This window comes from Oryx dammah, unplaced genomic scaffold (assembly GCF_014754425.2).
Source record: "Oryx dammah isolate SB20612 unplaced genomic scaffold, SCBI_Odam_1.1 HiC_scaffold_24, whole genome shotgun sequence".
In the NCBI taxonomy this organism is placed as follows: Eukaryota; Metazoa; Chordata; class Mammalia; order Artiodactyla; family Bovidae; genus Oryx; species Oryx dammah.
The window spans coordinates 52,018,597-52,043,011 of record NW_024070208.1 but is presented as its reverse complement, the minus strand read 5'-3'; the positions used below and the strand labels follow the sequence as shown (position 1 = coordinate 52,043,011).

The 24,415-nt window shown below is 40.0% G+C and overlaps 1 protein-coding gene across 3 annotated transcripts; it reads left to right on the top strand.

Annotated features, from left to right (window-relative positions):
- Window positions 1-2,655: 2,655 nt before the first annotated feature.
- Window positions 2,656-24,230, top strand: FBXL3 (F-box and leucine rich repeat protein 3). 3 transcript variants are annotated; one of them, XM_040266900.1, is made up of 5 exons: window positions 2,656-3,376; window positions 7,945-8,296; window positions 11,226-11,348; window positions 14,383-14,554; window positions 21,735-24,230. In XM_040266900.1, exons 2-5 carry the CDS (start codon window positions 7,946-7,948, stop codon window positions 22,376-22,378), a joined length of 1,290 nt encoding a protein of 429 aa, XP_040122834.1. In that variant the 5' UTR covers window positions 2,656-3,376; window position 7,945; the 3' UTR covers window positions 22,379-24,230. The 3 variants fall into 3 exon arrangements, with proteins under 3 accessions (XP_040122834.1, XP_040122836.1, XP_040122835.1); XM_040266902.1 differs by having other exon boundaries at window positions 3,184-3,200; XM_040266901.1 differs by lacking the exon at window positions 2,656-3,376 and adding an exon at window positions 5,813-6,227.
- Window positions 24,231-24,415: the final 185 nt, after the last annotated feature.

Genomic DNA, 24,415 nt, shown 5'->3' with positions numbered 1-24,415 from the left:
TGAAGGTCATCGAAACAAAGGATTATGAGATGGTATTGAAAGAACTACTCAACATAACCTAACCTATCCTGATCATTCCAGCATTTGGGTTACACTATCTGCAGAGAATTTAAAAACAATAATAAATCTGACTGTTGGTTTGTTTTTTATTACCACTTGTACCAACAATCCTAAACTGGGTCGGTAACAAAATATTCTTCCTTGCTGGACCAGATTACTCCACAGCCACCCTCTCCCTTCCCCAGACAGGGTCACCGATCTTGAAAAATAGAACTGAAAAATTTAAGTATTGACTAATTTTTTATTTATTTATGGCTGTGCTGGTTCTTCGTTGTACGCAGGATTTTCTCTAGTAGCAGCAAGTGAGGGCCACCCTCTAGCTGTGGTGTGAGGGCCTCTTATTGCAGTGGTTTCTCTTGTGGAGCACAGGCTCTCAGGCGCACCCCTGGTTTCAGAAGTTGGAGACTAGAGCACAGGCTCAATAACTGTGGCACAAGGGCTTAGCTGCTCTGCATCAAGTGGGATCTTCCCAGAACAGGGCTTGTACCCGTGTTTCACCACTGAGGCACCAGGGAAGCCCTCGACTAGTTTTAAAATAAGCACAAGTTGCTTTTTTCAAAAAGGGAAAATAAAATCTTTAAATAACAGTAATATGGAAGGAAAGGAAGCATTCAGTTCAGTTCAGTAGTTCAGTCGTGTCCCACTCTTTGCGACCCCATGAATCGCAGCACACCAGGCCTCCCTGTCCATCACCAACTCCCGGAGTTAACTCAGACTCATGTCCATCAAGTCCGTGATGCCATCCAGCCATCTCATCCTCTGTCGTCCCCTTCTCCTCCTGCCCCCAATCCCTCCCAGCATCAGAGTCTTTTCCAATGAGTCAACTCTTCGCATGAGGTGGCCAAAGTACTGGAGCTTCAGCTTTAGCATCATTCCTTCCAAAGAAATCCCAGGGCTGATCTCCTTCAGAATGGACTGGTTGGATCTCCTTGCAGTCCAAGGGACTCTCAAGAGTCTTCTCCAACACCACAGTTCAAAAGCATCAATTCTTCAGCGCTCAGCCCTCTTCACAGTCCAACTCTCACATCCATACATGACTACTGGAAAAACCATAGCCTTGACTAGACGGACCTTAGTCAGCAAAGTAATGTCTCTGCTTTTGAATATGCTATCTAGGTTGGTCATAACTTTCCTTCCAAGGAGTAAGAGTCTTGTAATTTCATGGCTGCAGTCACCATCAGTAGTGATTTGGGAGCCCAAAATGATAAAGTCTGACACTGTTTCCACTGTTTTCCCATCTATTTCCCATGGAGTAATGGGACCGGATGCCATGATCTTCATTTTCTGAATGTTGAGCTTGAAGCCAACTTTTTCACTCTCCTCTTTCACTTTCATCAAGAGGCTTTTTAGTTCCTCTTCACTTCCTGCCATAAGGGTGGTGTCATCTGCATATCTGAGGTTATTGATATTTCTCCCGGCAATCTTGATTCCAGCTTGTGCTTCTTCCAGCCCAGCATTTCTCATGATGTACTCTGCATATAAGTTAAATAAGCAGGGTGACAATATACAGCCTTGACACACTCCTTTTCCTGTTTGGAACCAGTCTGTTGTTCCACGTCCAGCTCTAACTGTTGCTTCCTGACCTGCATACAGATTTCTCAAGATATTGGTAAAGTGAGCCAAGGTCCCACTCTTGTCTTTAGGGAGAGAAGAGGCTTTAAAAGGGGACTACAATTGAAGTATGAACGTTTTAATGAGATACAGTGTTTACTAGTTATGTGGACTGGTTTAATGTGTTTTGCTGATCGTTTATTCTGTTAACGTAAGTTTAAATAAATATGCCTGTATTTGACTTGTGTTTCTTCTTGTAACTATTATCATTGCCCTTCTTCCTCGTGTCCTTCATCATCCAGTCAAGGAGGAACCTAAAAAATGTTGCAGTGCAGGTCCAGACACATTATTTTGTTGCTAGACTTTGTTCCCTTTGACTTTTGATCTGATGGCCAGGCCTTAACAGAAAACAGTGGCATTTTCCCACAATGACTCTCACTGTACTTTTACCCACGCCTTCCTAGCTCAAGTTTGGGGGGAGTAGAAGAGTGCTGGGATGCCTGGTTTTCACTGTCTTCCAGTCTCTTACACACCGGGCAGATCTTTGACAAGACATCTATGATGAAAAATTATTTTTCAGGGGAATGGGGATGGTGCATGATTCAAGTTAGATTTTGCACCTAAGGATAGTTTAAGAAAACCCAGTATCCCCAAATCCAAACTTTGAAAACAAGCTAACCAGGTAGCAGTTACACACAAAGATGCCTCTACTTACAATCCGCCATCTACTCCCTTACACTATTCTTACTGTGTTTCAGAAAGCTATTTACAAATTTCACGAGTCTGCCTACTTTATAAAGGCGATTTTTAAAATATCACCTGTCATCCCAGCGTTACCAGTGCCACCATTTTGCTTTAATGCCCCGCCATATAACACCTTACGTATACAGAATGCACATTATCGTAGTATGCCAAGGATGGTCTATTTGGTGTGTATTGTTACAAGCTGTGTTTTACCTCCTCCCGTGACGTGAGCGGGCGTGGCCATCGGAGGCCCAGCCTCCCACGCGGAGGTGTGTCCGCTGCCGCAGCTAGTTTACCGGTCGGCCCGAACCAGCTGCAGCCCGCCCCAGGGACTCTCCTTTCTTGTAGCTGCTCCGCCTCCCTAAACTTTCCACTTTGCAGGGCAGTCTGTTAGGCATCTAGCTGGCTCCAGCCCCCCTCACGTTCGGCTTTAAGACGAAAAAAAAAAAGAAAAAGAAACCTAAGAGCCGCAGTCACGTTTCGGGGAGGAAGGCTGCCGACACTCCCCGGGGAACCAGGAGACCGAACCCCCAGCCGTGCGGAACGGAGCGCGCTCCCGCGTGGGTGCGGCCCCTTCGGGTTCCCTGGCTCATCCTCCTGGAACTCGCCGCGGCGGACACGCGCCCGCCCCCCTAGGCGGGGACGCGCCGCCGGGAGAAGCGCGCGGCCGCGAGCCCGGGCGCCATTTTGGTTTCTGTCTCTGGGCCGCGGCGTCGAGAACCTACGCGGTGGCTGCAGCTCCCTGCAGCCGTCCCTCTCCCGGCGACGAAGGGACCCAGGAGAAGGACAGGGATGGCGCGAGACTGAGGAGGGCGGCTTCTCTCCGGGCAGCCAGAGCCGCAAAGGTGGAGCCGCGTTGGCGTCCCCCCGGCGACCAGCGCTTCGGATGCGGGCGGAGCGCGGGGGGCCGCGGCGGCGGGAGCGCGAGGCGCGGGGCCCGCGGGGCCTCATGTGAGAGGCGCGGGACCAGCCGCCCCCGGAGTCCGGGGTGGAGCGTGGGGGAAGCCGCCCTCGGCAGCAGGTAACGCGGAGGGCCGGGGCCGGAGCCTCGCGGCGGCGGCGGGAGCCCGGTAGGGTCGCGGAGGTGGGCGGGCCGGGGGCGGAGGGGGCCGCGGGCGGAGGGGGCCGCGGGGACCCGAGAGTGCGCGGGCCGCCCCTCGAGAGTGCGGGGCGGGACGGGGCGCTGGAGCCTGTGTGGGGGCGTTGCCCCGCGAACCCGCTTCAAAACATGTCAACAAGGCGTGGTGCGCGCGCGGCGCCGCCGCCGCCGCCGCCGCGCCCCGGGCTCGCCGCGCCTGGCGCACCGCTTTGTGACTCTCGGCGGGGCCTGCTGACCGACACCCTAGAGGTCGCGCTCGGCCTGGCTTTGAGAAATGAGAGACATTAAGATGTCAAAACAGACCGCCCGGGGTAGGGCGCGGAGACAGGTCTGGGAAAGCCGATTCGAGGAGGTGGCGCGGGAGGAGGGGAAACCTCGGACGCGCGTAGCCAAGTGGAAAAGTTGGTCAACTTGAGATGAGCAGCTTTGCCTCTGCTTAGAGCTAGAGTAGCTCTTTTAGGTGAAGTTGCAGACAGGGATCAGGAAAAAGCCTATTAAGTGATTGGCCTGCATCACCGTGCCTAGAGATAAGCAGTTATTTTGTTGCTGAACATGTCCAGTATCTCTCAGATCTTTCAGAATCTTTTTTTTCTTCTGCTGAAATCTTGATAAAAATGCCATCAACTCCCAGTATCTACAAATGATCGGTGAACCAATTTTCACCACCCCACTCTCTAATACCATCTAGTTCTGAGAGTCAGACTATTTGCACCCATTTAGTCTTTGTATTCCAGCCGAAGAATGCATGTCAATTATTAGTCAAAAGCAGAGCATAAATGGAAAGGAAATGTGATGCCAAAACAGGCTTTTTAGAGCTAAATACAAATGAGCTTTTAAAATTACTATGATCGCAGTGTACTAAAAAAACAATGAAGGGCACATAGCCAAGTGTTCTCTTAGGCTCTTCATCTGATGAACAAAGTGACTGCTCCTTTCAGAGTGTATAGAATGTGAAGAGTTAACACCATAATTCTCTGTGCTGCTCAATCAGGATGGAGTCTTTCATCATTCGTTTGTTTTTTGATGCTCCATAGGAGTATCAGTCTCACCGAATGCTTTTAGTGGCCCAAATTGAATCGATTTTTGGAAGCCTGGAAAAGTCGCAATTTGAAGTGAACTGCCAGAGTTATGGGCCTAGTTTGGGTGCTCTCCTAAATCTAAGAGAGGTTGATCATCCATCTTCTTTGCACTCAAGTTCTAGTGTGAGAGAAGTCGTCCATTGATGTAAATTCTTTGCAGACTGGTAGATGCTCTAAGTTGTTTAACTTTCTTTATATCAGAGCTTCATGTGTAAATTGATTTAATAAAATACTTTTGAAGGCAGTGCAAATTTTTGCATGAATGGTCTTGGAAAAGATTTGACGTTAACATTTTTCCCTAGCTGCCCACTATGATCTGATGTTTTTACACATAAATGAGGGTAATACAGAGACATTTGTATTGGCATTTGGTTTTAATTTTTTTGTTGTTGCTTTATATATTGTAATTCTGACATACTACAGTAGTCAAATATGACAGTTTAAAGACTTTAGTTCAGCTAGTTAGAGACTGTTGTTTAGTTGCTAAGTCATGTCCTGCTCTTTGCGACCCAGTGAACTGCAGGCAAGAATACTGGAGCGGGTTGCCATCTCTTCTGCCAGGGAATCTTCCTGACCAGGGACTGAACCCACGTCTCCTGCAGTGGCAGGTGGATTTTTTTTTTCTTACCACTGAGCCACCAGGAAAGCCCTCTTTTTAATATGTCAGCTTTTTTTCTGTACTCCATTTGGAAATATATTGAAATGTACGTTTATTTAAAACAAGGATGCAATAGACAAAAGAAAGTATGTTGTTAGAATCAGCAATGTATTAGCAAAGATAATTGTGTAAGGTTGTCGTCTTAGTTTTGTTTATGTATCTGTATGAATCGTTCCATCTTTAAATTTAATAGTTCTGGTTTTAGAAGACTTTTCTCCAGGAATAGAAGATCAACATTCTGTAGTGAGCAGTAGAAATTATAAAAATAACTTCGTTCTTTTTTGAATCTCAGTATCTCAAAATGCTGAGTAGTTTTAGGTAGTCAGAAGAGAAATTATAAACCCTGGGTAGCAAACTCTTTGTTCTTTGACCCAAATTTTGTATGCTAAAATTAAAGTACGCCTTCAGGATAAGTTCAAGCAGAAAAATGGGTCATAATGACAGTGTTATTTCAACCTTTAGTGAGACATTATTCCTAGGAGAGTATTTTTTGTTTTAATACTAACGATGACATTACAGGTTATACATCTTTTCTGTAAATATATTTGAAAAACGTATTCTTTGTTTCACATGTAAGTTTTAGTCTTCCATAAAACGAGCCTCTTGCTATCACCTCTCATTCTTTGTTTTCCCTTTCTCTCCCTCTGCACAGGAGAATATACATCGTTTACCTCACTTAATGTATAGTTGGAAGTAGGAGTAATGAGGAATAGGCAGTTTACTGCACATGGCCTAAGACCTCCTGGACTGATCTTAATGGCATGAGAGCCAGGGTCCTCTGCGCCCAATCCTCCTCCGGAGTTTTAGCTAGCTACTGGAAAGAGAGAGTCTGCACAGATGTATTTGGTTGAGAGCCATGCACGCGTATGCTTGTCCCACACAGGAATCAGAATTCTGACGTGCTGATGCGCCAGGAGAAGGGAGTTGGAGCTACAAGCCATCCTGTGTGAAAAAGCTGTGACTCTAAATCCAAACTGTACCTGCCGGAAACTGCTCTCTAGAGAGAAAAGAATCGCAGGCTCTGAACTAAATAGAGGTACCAGTGAGTGGACTGCAGTTGCCCTCATTTAGTTAGAGCCTTCAGTACTTAAATTTCCAGATAAAACAAGACCGTTTATCTGATTGCAGTGTAATTCATTGACATTAAAAGGCATGTGTAAAGTTTAACAAAGCATATTGGCAAAAAAAATTCATTATGTAATCCCACCACAGTTATGCCACAATTATGAATATAATATTATACAGTCCCACTCTTACAGTTACTATATTAATGTGGTAATCTATTTCCAGTGTGTTTTTCTTATACATGAGCTTGTGTTCTCACACATTCTCATATACACTTCATGTTAAAATAAATTTAGGATCATTGTTTGCCTTCTGGCTGGAACCTCTGTTTCTACTTTAATGTTCTTAATACAAGACTACTTTCCTATACCTGAGTTCAGCCATTGATGTCTCCTTTCAAAAGCCCTGCTGCTGCTGCTGCTGGTGCTAAGTCACTTCAGTCATGTCCGACTCTGTGTGATCCCATAGATGGCAGCCCACCAGGCTCCCCTGTCCCTGGGATCTCCAGGCAAGAACACTGGAGTGGGTTGCCATTTCCTTCAGTTCAGTTCAGTTGCTCAGTCGGGTCTGACTCTTTGCGACCCCATGAATTACAGCACACCAGGCCTCCCTGTCCATCACCAACTCCCGGAGTTCACTCAGACTCACGTCCATCGAGTCAGTGATGCCATAATTCCTCACAAGATCCCAGTGTGTTTCTGTTATCCCCATTTTACAAATTGAAGCCCAGGAAGGTCAAGTAATTTGTTAATAGCCACATAAGCAGTGAGAGGGAGAGCCGGAGCTCGATTCCAGAACCCAGTCTCCTTACTCACACTACTATTTTACGCCGTTCCCTGGTGGCTCAGATGGTTAAGAATCCGCCCACAATGCGGGAGACCCCGCTTTGATCCCTGGGTTGGGAAGATCCCCTGGAGAAGGAAATGGCAACCCACTCCAGTATTCTTGCCTGGAAATTCCATTCCTGTTTTACAACAACACCAGTTCCAAATGGAATGAAGGCAGTACCAATACATAGAATAAACACTCACTTGTCATTCAGAAGTACAACTTGGATAAAACATTGCAACAGCTAGTGGAGTGCTGGAAGAAGCAGCCACATTCCAGAGCAAACTATGCACAGTAGAGATGAGTTTGCTCGTTTTAGGCAAAGATTGGGTCTGGTAGTAACACACATGACGGGCTACTCACTGTGGAAAGATCTGTCAACGACTTCATTCAGATGCTCTCTGAACGTTCCTGTGGCTCTGTCTGCCGTGAGTTCAGAAACTCAGATATAGTAGGTATCCTTTGATGACTTTCAAGAAATCTCGAGGAGATGTCCCTGTAGGTTCTCTTTTGTATTTATTAATAGTTGACTACAACTTTAGAAATATAAATGCATGGTTTGGTTTCAAAGCTATGATAAACTTCTTCCCCACATAGTACGGTGCAAATACACATGCTTAAAAGCACCTGCCAAAGGTGTAAGGTTGTGAAATAACAGTTGGTCTCTACTGGTGTTTTTTTTTTTATTATTATATTTTGCTTTGATGTTCTTCTCCTTGAATGTCTGGTCCAGTTCTCCTGCACGTTTGTGTTTGTATTTATAGGCACGTGTACACAAATCTCAGTGATAGAAGAATGAATTTTGGATTTGTGTCTACTGAAAAGTACAAAAAAAAAATAATGAATTTTTTTCTGAATAGGATGAAACGAGGAGGAGGAAGAGATAGTGGCCACGATTCATCAGAAGAAGGTATTGCCGAGAAATCCAAGAGACTGCGGACTGCGAGTGAGCATTCTCAGACTTGTGATTGGGGTAATCTCCTTCAGGACATTGTTCTCCAAGTATTTAAGTATCTGCCTCTTCTTGACCGGGCTCATGCTTCACAAGTTTGCCGCAACTGGAACCAGGTATTTCACATGCCTGACCTGTGGAGATGTTTTGAATTTGAACTGAATCAGCCAGCTACATCTTATTTGAAAGCTACACATCCAGAGCTGATCAAACAGATTATTAAAAGACATTCAAATCATCTACAATACGTCAGCTTCAAGGTAATACTTTAAATCATTCTTTTTAAAAATAAAGTGTATTTAGTGGCTTTTCCCAGGTGGCGCAAGTGGTAAAGAACCCACCTGCCAATGCAGGAGACAGACGCAGGTTCGATCCCTATGTGGGGAAGATCCCCTGGAGGAGGGCGTGGCATCACAGTCCAGTATTCTTGCCTGGAGAATCCCATGCACAGAGGAGCCTGGAGGGCTCTGGTCCATGGTTTATCAAAGAGTCGGACATGACTGAAGCAACTTAGTATGTATGTATGCAGTGGCTTTTGGGTCCTAAACTGATACATTTTCCCTTGTTTTTAAACTATTGCCTTTCTAGGGAAGGTGCTTAAAGATTTAGAGTAACTGTGTACCTTAGAGGCTGTTACAAATAACTGTATTTCATTGTAAATCTTAATAATTATTTTCATAATTTCTTGAAAGCAGAAGCAGCCATTAAATAAAGGTAAATCATATACTGAAACTGTCACATTGAATTATTATGAACAAATTTGAGCCAGAAGAAATATATTAGATGTAGAGGGTTTTATTAAAGCTTCATTTTAATAAAATAAAGTCTGAGTTTTGTTTATTGATGGCTTTGTGATATGGAGTTCCTTAAAGAGAAAGGAGATACAGAAACTCTGTATAAAAAGTTTAGATGAATATATTTTAGAGAGACATAGAAAAGGGTACATGAAAGATGCCAAAAAAAACTATTTCTTTTCTTTGCCAGCAGGGACATACTGGAAGTTAGGCAGTAATGAGATAAATGAAGGGAGGTTGCTTTTTGAGAGGTTCAGAGTGGTGTAAAGAAGCACAGTGGTGGGTGTGAGCAGGCTTGTCATGTTTTGTTCTGGGGGTGAATGATGAAGTGTGGATGTGGTCACTAAATCCTTAACACATCCTATAATTACTGTTGAAGTAACACATGAATACCTGATTTGCCATATGCAGCTGATGTTAAACAGGTCAAGTTAAACCCAGATACTGCAGTGATTCTTAACCCAGAGATCCTTGCCAAAACTAAAGTCTTGTCTGCTCCCAAGACTGTCATTCTGTTTCAGCTGGAGATTGTCTGTTTATTCTCTCATATGTGTCACAGGAGGAGGAGAGGCCTGATGTTGGGAATGGTTGGGTGTCTTAGGGCCGTCTTTCCAGAAAACTGCACAAGGACACTTAGACCACCAAGTGAAGGATTGCTAGATTTAGCAAGTCAAAATAAGGGATGCCTAGTGAATTTCAGATAATCTGTGGCTAATGGTTGGTGTAAATATCCCTTTCGGGTCTGACTCTTTGTGACCCCACGGATAGTAGTCTACCAGGCTTCTCTGTCCATGGGATTTTCCAGGCAAGGATACTGGAGTGGGTTGCCAGTGCCTCCTTCTTGCATTATTTGGGGTATCTAATGCTTAACTAGATGACTTGGATGTTATATCTCAACCCTCGCTGAGGGCAAGGCTGGGGGAATGATGGGAGGATAGAACAAGCAAAAATCCAGAAGCTCCTCATATGTTGTCCCTCTCTTGCCTGCCCATGAGGAAACCTGAAGAGCCTTCTCCTTGGTTTCAGTCATCTCTGAGTTGTCTAAAAGTGTTCTTATGGTAAATCCTATAACAAGTATAATACATTAATCTTCTAGCTCTAAAGACCAATTCCATCCAATGGGTTGGCTGTTTCATTGTTAACCTGTGGCACAGCTCAGCTGTATCCAACTAGTATAACCAGCACAAAATCATTTCTCCTATAAGTTTAAGCATATTTTTTTTTAGGGATTATTTATTTTTCGGAGGAAATTTCTGATCTGCAAAAATACACCCCAAGATCCTTCTGAGCTCTCCTGATAATATTTGTGTTTAATTCATCACTGACTGTAGGCCAAAGAATCTTGTAGTCAGAGTTATTAATGTAAAATCGTGGTTCTCAAACTTTATGTGCATCAGAAATGCCTGGAGTACTTCTTAAGACAAGGATTGCTGGGTTCCTCCCCACCCCCACCCCCGTTTCTGATTCAGGTAGTCTGGATTCGGCGTGAGAGTGTGCGTTTCTAACAGGTTCCCTGATGATGATGTTGCTATTGGTTCAGGACCACAGCAGTTCTCCAAAGAACCACTGGTATAGAGAAACTTAGCCAAAGAGTAAAAGTAGCTCTGAAACTGTAATGTAAATCGGTGCATCAGTTTTACAGCAGGATCTTCAGAATATTTTTGAGTTGAGGAAAGGTACATTGATCTGAAAATTAAAGAAATGATGTTATTTTTAACTACACTGTTTAAGATGCTTTATAGCCTGGGGGACAACTTCCTTTTTTGAAAGAAGAGCTCCTTATGTCCTCAAGGAGTGTTTTGGTCACGTTTCCCTTCCCCCCAGGAAAGGTCTGTGCAGAAGAGTGTATGGCTGCAGTATGTGGGCACTTCTCATTTGCCTCAGATTTTCAGGTTTGACTAGTTGGAGACCCTCATTTTACTTCACATTCATGTTTCAGTTAATAACATTAATGATGAATCCCAGGTTGTGATTTACCTGAATCTCATGAGTAAATACTCATTCAGTTTGTTTTAAGGCATTTGTACTGTTGGCACTGTATTTGCATGTATGATATGATCCACTACCAAATATATAATTATTTTTCAAAGATGATAAATTTATGTTTACACTAGGTTTTATAGTCCATTTGGAATAAATCAACTTAATAGCTGAGTCCTTTTAACATTAAGTAAGTATCTTATCACGGTCAAAATTAAGTCTTGACAGTTGCCCTTATAATTTTTCAGGGGAATTCAGAAAAGGCTGACATTGTGAGGGTAGATGATTGAAAGGATAAATATTCTTTAAATTATAATGCAGTAAACTAATAACTGTATTTCTTGCTTTTGTAAAGTTAAAAAGTACACAGAGAAGTGTGACCATATTCATGTGTAAAGGATATTTCTTTTCCCAGGTGGACAGCAGCAAAGAATCAGCTGAAGCAGCTTGTGATATATTATCACAACTTGTGAACTGCTCTTTAAAAACACTTGGACTTATTTCAACTGCTCGGCCAAGCTTTATGGATTTACCAAAGGTATCTGCTGTTTTGTTTTTTGTTTTTGTTTTTTTTTAAATTAGTTTTTAGTGAGAAATCCAGGGAAACTCTACCCATTTCTTGCACTTATAGTGGGAATATGAGAAAAGTGGACTGTATATATTGAAAAACCAGTTACTATTTAGAATGTTAAGTCTTAAATGATTTTTTTTTCCTGTTTTTGAATCACTTTGTGCTTCTTTTTGGGTAATGTTAAAAAGTGAATGAATTTGCAGAGGATTCTATATGAAATACTGAAATAGACTAAGTAAAACTGAAATATAAGCATGTTAGAAGAAAAGAGATATATCAATAGATGCTCTTTTTTGGACTTTCAGAGCAGATTGGTGAGATTATAATGAAAAGTACTGCCAGTATTAAGAGCAGATAGAACTCGCTTAGAAAATCTTTTGTTGATTGTGTAAAGTTTGCTTCTTGAGCACAGTTAATATTAGTCAGTTAGGATTAATTTACAGATTTTATTTAAAACGTTTTTTGGTGAAATTTATATTCATAATAAATTTTATATTCACATATATGTTCTAACTTGCTCCTGCATGTAATTAGAAATAGTCTCTTTCTCTAATAATAGAAAATAGTCTCTTTCTCTTAAAATAGAAAAATAAGTGTGCATTTTCAGAAAGGCAACTAATGAAGTCCCTGTGTATGTTAGCTCATATTCTGTAGGTTAGTATCCAGCAATAGATCATAAGGGTTTATCAGAGTACACCACAAGCTAAAATATAGACACCTCTTTAAACACCTAATCGTTGAATTTACTAGGATGATTCAGGAAGACATACACCTCCTCTCATTGCAGCACTACACAGATAATGTGTTTTTTACAGACTGAAGATTTGTGGCAACCCTGTGTCAAACAAGTCTATTGATGTCATTTTTCCAACAGCATTTTCTCACTTCATGTCTCTGTCACATTTTGGTAATTCTTGCAGTATTTCAGACTTTTTCATTATATTTGTTATGATCAGTGATCTATGATCAGTGATCTTTGACATTACTATTGCAAAAAGATTACAACTTGCTGAAGACTTAGGTGATAGCATATTATAGCAATAAAGTATTTTTTAATTAAAGAATATACATTGTTTTTTAAATGTAATGCTGTTTACACTTAATAGCCTATAGCATAGTGTAAACATTACTTTTATATGAAGTGGGAAACCAAACTTGTGTGACTTGCTTTATTATAATAGTCGCTTTGTTGTGGTGATCCAGAACCGATTCCCGCGTTATCTGAGTTATGCTTGTGTTACTAGCTTGAATGTATATCATAATCCAGGTTGTTCAGTAGACTGTCAGTAACAGATGTATCACAGGTTGATTTCAAAGTCTCAATAAGGTACATTTGAGATAAATTATTTCCTCGTGTAAAATAAGGGAAATGGGCGAGAGTCTGCTTGTGTCAACATTTTCCGATTCTGAGGACATGAGTTCAGTCATGTGGTTCTCAAACTGAATATGCATAACAGTCATCTCTGAAACTTCTAAACTTTGGATATTTCTAGTCCCAGATTTTTTTTTCTTGAGAGCAATCCAGGTGGTTCTGATTACCATGATTCAAGGCCCTCACTCTTAGAGGCACCGAGTTCCATGGTATAGTAGTGCCTTGTTTAAGCTTCATTTGGGAAATGAAATCATCTGAATTGGTTTTTCTATTACATGCTGTAGTTAGAAAGCAAACATACGGTATATATAGGCTATACCATGCTATAAGGTATGTTGGATATAATTTCCTCTTTTTTTTATTACTCAGGGTGATCACTAGTACTAATGTTGAACTTTGCCGTCATTTTGGTTTGGGGAACCAGGGGTGCATCTGGCACTGCTTGCTTCCTTATTCAGTAAGCGTAGGATGCTTATGCTCTTTTTCTTTCTTTTCCTGTTAATGGCTTTTGTAGAAGATTGAAATAGGCTGTTGATACATCTTGGAAATCCTGAGAGAACTGAAGAGATCATGAAAGAAGCGTATTTGACCAGAGCTAACTCTGAGGGAAGTGGGAAAAAGGAAGGCAAGAGATGGAGTCATGCGTATATTAATGTAGTGCGATGGTAGAAGATACAGTTGAATTTGATAAGGAAATCCAGTTAGGAGAAAGATGTTAACATTTAAGTTGTTGAACAGTGACTTAATCAAAATTTAAATAGTTACTTAACCACAATAGGAAAAAGTAATTTAGGAAATGCGACTACTAGCCTGCCCTTCTCTCTTTCACTGGTGTAGTGAGTCCATTGGTTGTGGCTTATTAGCTCTGATTCAGAGTCCCATACTTTGTGCTTTAATTCTGGTTTCCCTACAGTGGTTCCTTTAGGTCAGATTCTGTGTCCAACAGGATATTATAATTATTATATAGAATATTATATAATAAATATAGATTATTAACTGGTACATATGTGTTTAAAATACCTTATAATAGCTTTGACAGTAGTATAATGTAACATATTAAAAGGAGTTTTAAATTTGGAATTTTTACTTAGTTATGATTTTTGTTATTTTAGAATCAAGTTTTATATGAGCTTCCATATTCTAAATAAGTCTTACATAGCTTCTAAGTTCATTGACTTTAATTTTTGATGATTATGCTAATAGCTATTACTATTTTAATGGTCGTTACTGTCACCAAAAAAGAATGCAGTTCAGTGTTAAATACACTGGAGCAGGGTTTCCAGAAAAGGTGAGTGATGTGAAGTGTCTTGAGAGGCGTTCTCATTCAGAGTTCCACAGTTCCTCTGTTTACTGACCAGTGACTGTTGTGATTCAGAGACACCTGTCCTGAGGCTTGAAATCTTTTTTTCCCCCAGATAAAAAAAGCCCTTTACAAAGATGACGGGAGGCCACCTCTCTCTACCATATTCCTACCATATTCCCTCAACAGAGTGAGGGGCTGCTGCTACCCCAAAACAGTTATAAGTGCATCATCAGGGTTCAGATGAACTATATATGTATTATATGAAGACCCTTCAATTCTCTGTTTGTAAAAACTGAAGCATTGTTTTCACTCTTTTTATTTTTCAGTCTCACTTTATCTCTGCACTGACGGTTGTGTTTGTAAACTCCAAATCCTTGTCCTCGCTGAAGATAGATGACACGCCAGTAGACGATCCCTCCCTCAAGGTCCTAGTGGCCAACAACAGCGATACGCTCAAGCTGCTGAAAATGAGCAGCTGCCCTCATGTCTCTCCAGCAGGTGTGGTGTTGTTTTGCCAGATATTTTAGTAAAATGTATTGTGTTTATCAAGTGAAGGAGAACTAATACTTATTAACCTTGAAGGTGGGTTCAAACAGTAGGGTAAATTCTGTAGCATTCCTAACCTAGACACTTACTTTGAACTTTTCTAATCTTGTCAGTTTGTGTCCAACCTGTGCCAGAAAATGTGTAAATTAAGAAAATAAAAGGAAGGGATGGTATGAGGTTGGCCTGAGATGGCCATTTTGGTGAAGTAGACTTCTCAAATCGCAGTTGAGCTAATGGTAGTTTTGAGTCAAAGCAGTCTCACAATTGCTTTTTGTTTCATGACATGGAGAAGAGTTGTGCTGAAGTCATTACCTCACATTTTGCAAGATAACCTTTTCCAAAGTTGAGTTTTGGAGCTGAAAGCCCATCAAATGGAGGAGTAGCATTATTAAAGCTCTTTCCAGCTTTTCTTGCATAGACTTAAGCATTATTACATTATTCAGTTTGAGAGCATTTAAATTCCAAATGGTTTGTATTGTAAAATGATTACAAACCTACAGTTTGTGTTAGTCTTCACTCCTTTTTTTTTTTAGTCTTCACTCCTGACTTACCCTCCTACCGTTGACATCTCTCCTAAGCCTTCAGCTGTGTTGTTTGGGAAATCTGTTTTGATCTCTTAACAGAATACTTCCCCCACTTCTTGCTGTTACTGACGCCTGGCCTTCCCCTAAGAAAATGATTCCTTGTCGGATGGACATTACTTCCTGTCCTTCCTTGTCTCCCACATGGAGGGTCTGGTTGATGGGATTGGTGAGGTCTGTCTATTGTGGTGTTTCCCTAGCTTTTTTTTGCCGCTTCTAGATTATCACTGATGGCGATAACCTAAGTATAATTAGAACTTAAGAAGATTGGGCTTTGGCAGTTCCTTGTTACTGTGACCTTAGTCACATTTTACTGTCCACTGTATAGAGAGTATGGTCCATGCTCCATCGCTTCGTAGTGTACAGAGTTCTTTGTCTCCTGACCTTCACCGCTCTCTGCTTTTTACTCACATACAGCTTTTATTTGAGTCCTAGATAATGACAGTTCTTTGTACATGTGTTTGGTCGGTATACTGTACCTTGAGGAGTACCTTTAACAAATTCCTTTTTTTTCATTTCTTCATCTGGCCAACTCCAGTCCAGCCTCATTAGTTCATGTGTCCTGCTCTTTTCCTTCTCCTGTCTGGTTTAGAAGCCCCACCTGCTGTTTCCAGAGCACCCTGAATGTAACTTGGAGTACTTACACACTGTATGAGAGCCTTTGGGTCTCTAGTTTCTCCGTGAAACTGAGTTCATTATTCTCTTTATCCTGGTACATCCTATGTTCATTTATTTTTATTAAATATATATATCAATTCTCATAGTATAAGCTTGCTTGATCTTATCAAGCTTGAGTGGCATTTGGATTAGTTGTTTGGGAGAGAGCTTTCCTGTAATATTCTTTAAGAATATAAGCATAGAGGGTTTTAATTTTAAATTTAATACTTGTGTGTATTCTTTCTGTTCATATTTTGCATATTTAGATAGTTTCTTTCTCTAAGTTGAAATTAAAGAACTGTTTTCTATTCTTTCTTCACGGAACAGTTTTTCAGTTCAATTTTTATCAAACAATTGTTCCCATTTCATACAGTCCTTAACAGTTGTCTGTTGCCGGACCTCTAAGTACCATTTGACACCAGTGACTGTTCTTTTTGTTTATTTAAAAATTTTTAATTGGAGAACTTATTTTAAACATGTTAATTGGAGGATAATTGCTTTATAGGGCTGTGTTATTTTGTGCTGTGTAACAGCATGAATCAGCCGTAAGTATACATGTATCTACCCCCGTCTGAGCCTCCCTCAGCCCTTGCATCCCATCCGTCTGTATGACAGTTTGTGATTTTCCTCCTTCCTCTCTGATTGTTCCCACTGTTTCCTTTGCTAGTTTCTCTTTTCCTTCCTTAAGTTTTGGTGTCTCCCTGTGTTTTGTACCGGGCCCTTTGTTATCTTACTCTGTAAACCCCGGGCTGTGTCATCTTCATCAGCAGCTTCAGTTGTGCTCTGTATGTTAACGCCTCCTGCTTTAGTGTTTCTGGAACTCCAAAGCTGTGTTGAACTGCCAGTGACCCAGTGCCTCTAGCCTGTCTCTGTGGTATGTCAGACTAATGATCATCCTTTCCCCTTTTTGAAATCTTTTACATCTCCCTTTTTACCATCTCAGTGAATGGCACTGCTTGTTATGTTATCAGGGACCTAACAGACATCCTTGAATTCTTGTACCCTTACTTTTGACATCCCTGTAGTCACTGAGGTCTGGCGACTCCATCACTGATAATCGGCTTTAAATCTCTGTGCTGTGGACTGAATTTGTGGTGTTCTCCTCACCTCCTGCCCTAGTTCACATGTTGATGCCCTGCTCCCCAGTGTGCTCGTGTCTGAAAATAGGTTGGGAGTTATTTGGAGAAATCTCTTTGGGATTAGTGCTTTTCTAAGAGAGAAAAGGAAAGATATCTGGTCTCTCTGCCATGTGAAGACACAGCAAGAACATAGCCATCTATAAGCCAGAAAGAGTCCTGGCCCTCGCAGAACCCAGCCTTGCTGGCTCCTTGATCTTGGACTTCGAGCTTCCAGAAATGGGAGAAATAAATGTTTATTGTTAAGCCACTCAGTCTGTGGTATTCTGTTAAGCAGCTGAAATTAACACACTGCCTTCCTTCATCTCTAATCTAGCTCACTGAGTACCCTTGTGAGTACCCTCTTAACTGATTTCCTAACTTGCAGCCTTGCTCTTTTCTAATTTGATTTCCATGGTAGTGCCAGAGTAATCTTTCTAAAACAGAAATTTGATTTTTTTTTTAACCGCCAGTTTCCTTCAGAACTTCACTATGCTTTACGTAAGATCCAAACTCCTTACTGAGGCTGACAAGTGCCATGTGCTCTGGTCCTTGTCTGTCTATTGGGTTTCGATCTTTGACATACTCTCTTATTTACATATTACGTGTTGTGTTCCCTTCATTTCTTAGAATGCTTGTGTTTTCGTCCATGTCTGAGTGTTTGCACAGGAAATAACCATTAATTTTCCTTGTCTACTTGCCTTTTGCCTTTGCTTGATTCTTCTAATTCTGTAGGTCTGTGATAGTTCTGGAAATTCTTCCCTAATTCCCTTGTTAACACTAGCAGAGTGTTCTTGTTTATCTGCTGGCTTTCTGTTAGGATAAGGATGTTTTGTTCCTGTTGACTCTCTACCATCCTAAAACCAGTTCTTAACATATAAGACACTCAGTAATTATCAGCTGAACTAATGAACATTTAGCTACTTAGTTTTCTTTCTTGTTGATAGGCCAACATTTGCCTCGTATGTGTTGATAGGCCAACATTTGCCTTGTAGTTCTTTCACTGTTGAATATTTAACTTGTTTCCACTATTTGCTTTAATTTTAAAAAAATGAACCATTTTGCACATAGTTTTACTTCTGTTAATTCCTTCCTTTGGTCAAATTAAATAAAGAAGTGGAAGAGCTAGGTCAAAGAGTTTAGATTTTTTTTTTTTAATGTTTCTTGCTGTGTTTTTTTCCAAAATGAGTTGGATGAATTTATACACCACCACCAATGTAATAGTTTTATTGAAATGTAATTCACATATGATACAGTTCACAGTGCGTTCATCACTACAGTCAATTTTAGAACACTTTTACTACCCCCAAAAGGTCCTATGTCCCGCTTAGCTGTCACCCTCCAAAACATTAGCCCAGCCAGTCCTAGGCAGTCCCTGCTCTACTTTCTGTCTCTGTAGATGCGCCTCTTCTGGACATTTCATGTAAATGCAATCATATGTGGTCCTTTATGACTGGCTTTCTTTCACTTAGCCTTACGTTTTCAAGGTTCATCCATATTGTAGCATGTATAATATTTCATTTCTTTTTCTTGCCAAATGATATTCCACTATATGAATAATAACCATATTTTTCTGTTGATCAGTTGATGGATATTTGGGTTGTTTACATCTTTTGATTATTATGAATAATGCTGCTGTGCAAATTTATATACAGGTTTTTGTATGGGCATATCATTTAGTTTCTCTTGGGTGTATAGCAGCGATTGGAACTGCTGAATCATATCGTAACTGTGTAGCCATTTGAGAAACTGCTGGGCTGTTTTCCAAAGCAGCTGTGTCCTTTTTCATTTCTACTAGCAGTGTTTGAGGGCTCCAAATTTTTGACCCCTTAACAACATGTATTATCTGTCTTTGATGATGGCTATCCTGGTGAATGTAAACTGGTATCTTGCTGTGGTTTGATACGTATTTTCTTGAATTCTCAGATGTCTTTTCCTGTGCTTATTGACTATTTGTACATCTTCCTTGGAGAGATGTCTACCTGGATTCCTTGCTTATATTGTAATTAGGTTATTTGTATTATTGAATTGTAATAATGTACCAGTTTTATCTTTGTCACTGTTTTCTGTTAAATATTTAAACACTTAACTGTGTGTTAGTGTTCTGTTGCTGCATATTTAACAAATGCAAATTTAGCAGTTCTTCGTTAGCACCTCAGTTTAGGTGAGCGCTGGAGGCATGGCTTGAGTTTCTCTGTTCAGTCACAGAAGCTCTGAATCTGACTTCCTCTTCTGCAGCCATCTAGAGGAAACTGTTTATAGGGCTCATGTGATTAGATTAGGATCGCCTGGCTAATCTTATTTTACAGCTAACTGTGCTATTTATAGCACTACACACTCATGGGAGTGCTCACCTTATCACATGAACAGTTTTCAGAGGTTATAGCATGACATCTTGAGGACAACTTTTAGAATCATGCCTGTCACAACTGTTTTACTAGTTATTAAGGGATACCTCAAAGTTTCTTTCATTTGCATTTTGCTTACCATTACCCATGTGTTCATTTTCTTTTTAGATGAGGCTTTATGTGATTGCAAAGAAGAGAGATGTGTTCACGTTAACTTGGGGGATCAGGGTTTATTTCAGAGTATATATACACCTTGTGGAGAATAGAAGCTTGGCAGCTGAATAGTGAAGCACAGATGGCTTTTACTCCCTCTGGTGACTGTCTTGTACTGGTGATTCACTTTATCACTACACTGATTCCACTGCCTACATTCTCCTCCCACTACTTTGTAAAAGCTTTGGCTTACTGGTGACCTCTTTCTTGTCACTTCCTAGGCAGTAGGTGAGCACATGCACTTAGGAGTCACCCAGTCTGAATTCCAGCTTTGCTATCTTTAGCTAGCTGTTCAGTTCAGTTCAGTCGCTCAGTTGTGTCCCACTCTTTGCGACCCCATGAATCGCAGCACACCAGGCCTCCCTGTCCATCACCAACTGCCGGAGTTCACTCAGACTCACGTCGATCAAGTCCGTGATGCCATCCAGCCATCTCATCCTCGGTCGTCCCCTTCTCCTCCTGCCCCCAATCCCTCCCAGTATCAGTCTTTTCCAGTGAGTCAACTCTTCGCATGAGGTGGCCAAAGTATTGGAGTCTCAGCTTTAGCATCATTCCTTCCAAAGAAATCCCAGGGCTGATCTCCTTCAGAATGGACTGGTTGGATCTCCTTGCAGTCCAAGGGGCTCTCAAGAGTCTTCTCCAACACCACAGTTCAAAAACATCAATTCTTCAACGCTCAGCCTTCTTCACAGTCCAACTCTTAGTGACCACTGGAAAAACCATAGCCTTGACTAGACGGACCTTTGTTGGCAAAGTAATGTCTGCTTTTGAATATGCTATCTAGGTTGCTCATAACTTTCTTTCCAAGGAGTAAGTGTCTTTTAATTTCATGGCTACAGTCACCATCAGCAGTGATTTTGGAGCCCCCCAAAATAAAGTCTGACACTGTTTCCACTGTTTCCCCATCTATTTCCCATGAAGTGATGGGACCAGATGCCATGATCTTCGTTTTCTGAATGTTGAGCTTTAAGCCAACATTCTCACTCTCCACTTTCACTTTCATCAAGAGGCTTTTCAGTTCCTCTTTACTTTCTGCCATAAGGGTGGTGTCATCTGCATATCTGAGGTTATTGATATTTCTCCTGGCAATCTTGATTCCAGCTTGTGCTTCTTCCAGTCCAGCATTTCTCATGATGTACTCTGCATATAAGTTAAATAAGCAGGGTGGTAATATACAGCCTTGACGTACTCCTTTTCCTATTTGGAACCAGTCTGTTGTTCCATGTCCAGTTCTAACTGTTGCTTCCTGACCTGCATATAGGTTTCTCTAGAGACAGGTCAGATGGTCTGGTATTCCCATCTCTTTCAGAATTTTCCACAGTTTATTGTGATCCACACAGTCAGAGTCTTTGGCATAGTCAGTAAAGCAGAAATAGATATTTTTCTGGAACTCTCTTGCTTTTTCAATGATGGCTGACTTGACCTTAAAATATAAAAGATACTTATTTTTCTAGATTTTTTTGGGGGGTTGGGTACTTGTAGGATAACCTATGTAGGACCTGACATGTCATACTTGTACAATAAACAGTAGCTCATACATTGTGTGTTTTGTTTCCTATCCTTGTTTCTAAACACTGGAAAGAAGTGGCTTGAGTTTGTCATTTATGAAGTAGTATCAGGGTGTCTCTCTGGGGCAGAGTTCTTAGAATAGGCCACTTCAGAGATCAGAAACCAACCTTTGGTAAAACTTGCTCCTGTTTGCGGTTTTGGGTAGTTTTGAAGCATAGTGCCTGAAGTATAAGGAACCAGTTAAAGAATGGTTAAGAGCTTTCTGAGAATGTTAGAGCTTTAAAAATTATAATGTATATTTCCATTAATGTTAACTGAGCAGTTTTCTTTTCATTCATCTAGTGATATCTCAGTATTTTTTTTCTTAGAAATTTGACAAGCCTGTATTAGAGGTTAAATTGTTTGCTCATTTGATGGAAATCTTTTTAAAATTTTTTCTCAGATATTTCATATTAATGTAATTCATTATATCTGATTTTCTTATTTTTTTCATTATTAGATTTTTGAATGTCAGAAAATGTCTTATAGCCTCTTTTCAGTGATCAAATAAATTTGTGTGTATGACTTTCTGCGGGTTCAATCGGTGCACCTAAACTTTTATAAGTGGTATAGCAAATGTGGTGAAATCTTATTGTAGGACATGTACTTAATTACATTTTCAAACAGATGATGAACACTTTATAAATAATTGGGTCTTTTTTCTTCCAAGGTATCCTATGTGTGGCTGATCAGTGTCATGGCTTACGTGAACTGGCCCTGAATTACCACTTGTTAAGTGATGAATTACTGCTTGCTTTATCTTCTGAAAAACATGTTCGATTAGAACATTTGCGCATTGATGTAGTCAGTGAGAATCCGGGACAGACTCACTTCCATACCATTCAGAAGAGCAGCTGGGATGCTTTCATCAGACATTCACCCAAAGTGAACTTAGTGATGTATTTTTTTTTATATGAAGAGGAATTTGATCCATTCTTTCGGTATGAAATACCTGCCACCCATCTTTACTTTGGTAGATCAGTAAGCAAAGATGTGCTTGGCCGTGTGGGAATGACATGCCCTAGACTAGTTGAACTGGTAGTGTGTGCTAATGGATTACGGCCACTTGATGAAGAGTTAATTCGCATTGCAGAACGTTGTAAAAATTTGTCAGCTATTGGCCTAGGGGAATGTGAAGTCTCATGTAGTGCCTTTGTTGAGTTTGTGAAGATGTGTGGGGGCCGCCTGTCACAGTTATCCATTATGGAAGAAGTATTAATTCCTGACCAAAAGTATAGTTTGGAGCAGATTCACTGGGAAGTGTCTAAGCATCTTGGCAGAGTGTGGTTTCCAGACATGATGCCCACTTGGTAAAGGCCAGATGACCTAGGGCATGATGAACGGCACCTTAATTTTAACATACTGTATTATAATAAAAGTTTATTTCCTGTAGGTCTGATACAGTTCTTCTATTTTGTGGCACAGAAGTTTGATACCTTCGTTGAGTATATAAGGGTTGTATTTTGGAAGACCCATGGCCCAGTTTTGGTCAGAAAACTTAGTCTGTTTCTCTAATATCAATCAGATCTCAGATAATTAAAAAGTGATTCAGACCTGAAAGTAATAACCAGTAATAAAGATTAAATATTTTATAGTCTGAAGGAAACAAATCCTATACATTGTAATATCTAATAAGTAAGTACTAATAAGTTTTCCAAAATGTTCTCTATGCATTTTTTTAAAAATGTAAACTTGACATTTTAGGGTCTTCAGTTATACATACACCTGTTATAAGGTGTTTAATATAGCTCAGGAAAGTGAGCATTTTGTGAGAAAAATGTAGGATATAGTGAATCTCATGAAAAAGATTGGTTGAATGTTCTGAAATGTTGCAGAGCTATTTAAAGAGGTATATGTAGTTAATTGGAACACTTAAACTGATGTCACACAGGGATTATTACAGAGAGATAATAAATAGAGCCAAGATCAAATTAAAGGAAAATAGGTGGACTAGAAGGGAGGCAATGTTTAGCTTTGTGTAAACTTTTAGGATTGCTCTATAATCTGCTAAACTATTACCAGTCCTTTTCTGTGATACATTACCATGTATGTGGCACTTGGGGCATCATACGTTAAGTAAGGAATGCTTTACCGGTTCTTCTTGGGTTTATCTTTGTTTAAACTAGTTTTGAAGTATTATACCATAATTGAAATGAGAAGTTTATGTATTTCAAAAAACCAAATTGAAATAAAGGTAGAACTTAAAAATGTTTATAAATTGTTTCCATGAAAGAATATTAGTCTCCAGTGAATTTTAGTGATGGCTCATTTTTACATTTTCAAATTACATAGTTACGTAAGTAGAATTTTCAAAAAATTCCAAAAGGAGCACCAATGTACAGTTCAGCATAAACAGTAAATTTCAAAGAGCATATATTTAAGTTCATGATCACATTTTTGAGTAAATATTGCTCAGTAGACTGGAAAATTTTAATAGAAAAATGTCTGTTTTGTGATTGTTAATTTGGTTACACTGGTATTTTACATCATTTAAGTTAGGTAGCATTTTTACTACTTTCATATGAATAAGGTAATCCATACATTGTATAAACTGTAAAAATACTAAGTTTGGGGCTATATTTAGTTTTTTAGGTATTATATAAACTTTGATTCTGAGCACTAGTGCTGGTAGACATTACTCTTCTAGGGGAAATTAGAAGTGATTTACCCCCAATGCAATATATTAGTGCTTGAAACTTAGAAAGCACCTTGGTAGATATGGAAGCCAACAGTCTTATGAATCTATTTTTCAAATAGATTACCTTCCTAAGAATAAAAGTGATTTTCTACATAATTTGTGTTTTCAAAAGTGATGGTATTCTGACCACATATAAATGGAAGAAAAAAGGCTGATCTAGATATGGAAATTAAAAGCAATTATTATATATTCCTCCCTCTTAACAGTAAAAAAGCTGGGATTGTACAAGAAATACCTGTTAGTGGATAAAGCTTTTTTCTTTGAAAAACTTTGGAAAATGGATTTAACAGTATGTAATCAGTTCTACTAACCAAAGCTTTATTTGGAAATTTACTTTTTGTACAAATTATATAATGCTTGAAATACTTTTGTCACTTTATAAGCAAAATGCATAGCACTTAATTTGTTTATACTGTAAAGTATATGTTAAATGCTTTTATCAATTTGAGAATAAAGATAGTTACTAATGCTGTTGTATTATTAGTTTTTTAAAATTGATTTTAAAACAAGTCAGATTTATGGTTTTAGTTTCAAATCCATATTTGATGGAAATAATGTATACGATAGAATGTTTTCTTTTTTAATTGAAGATACAAGATTAGGCATTTAGAATGAGCATTTATAAAACAGACTGTTCAGAAATAGAGTCCTTA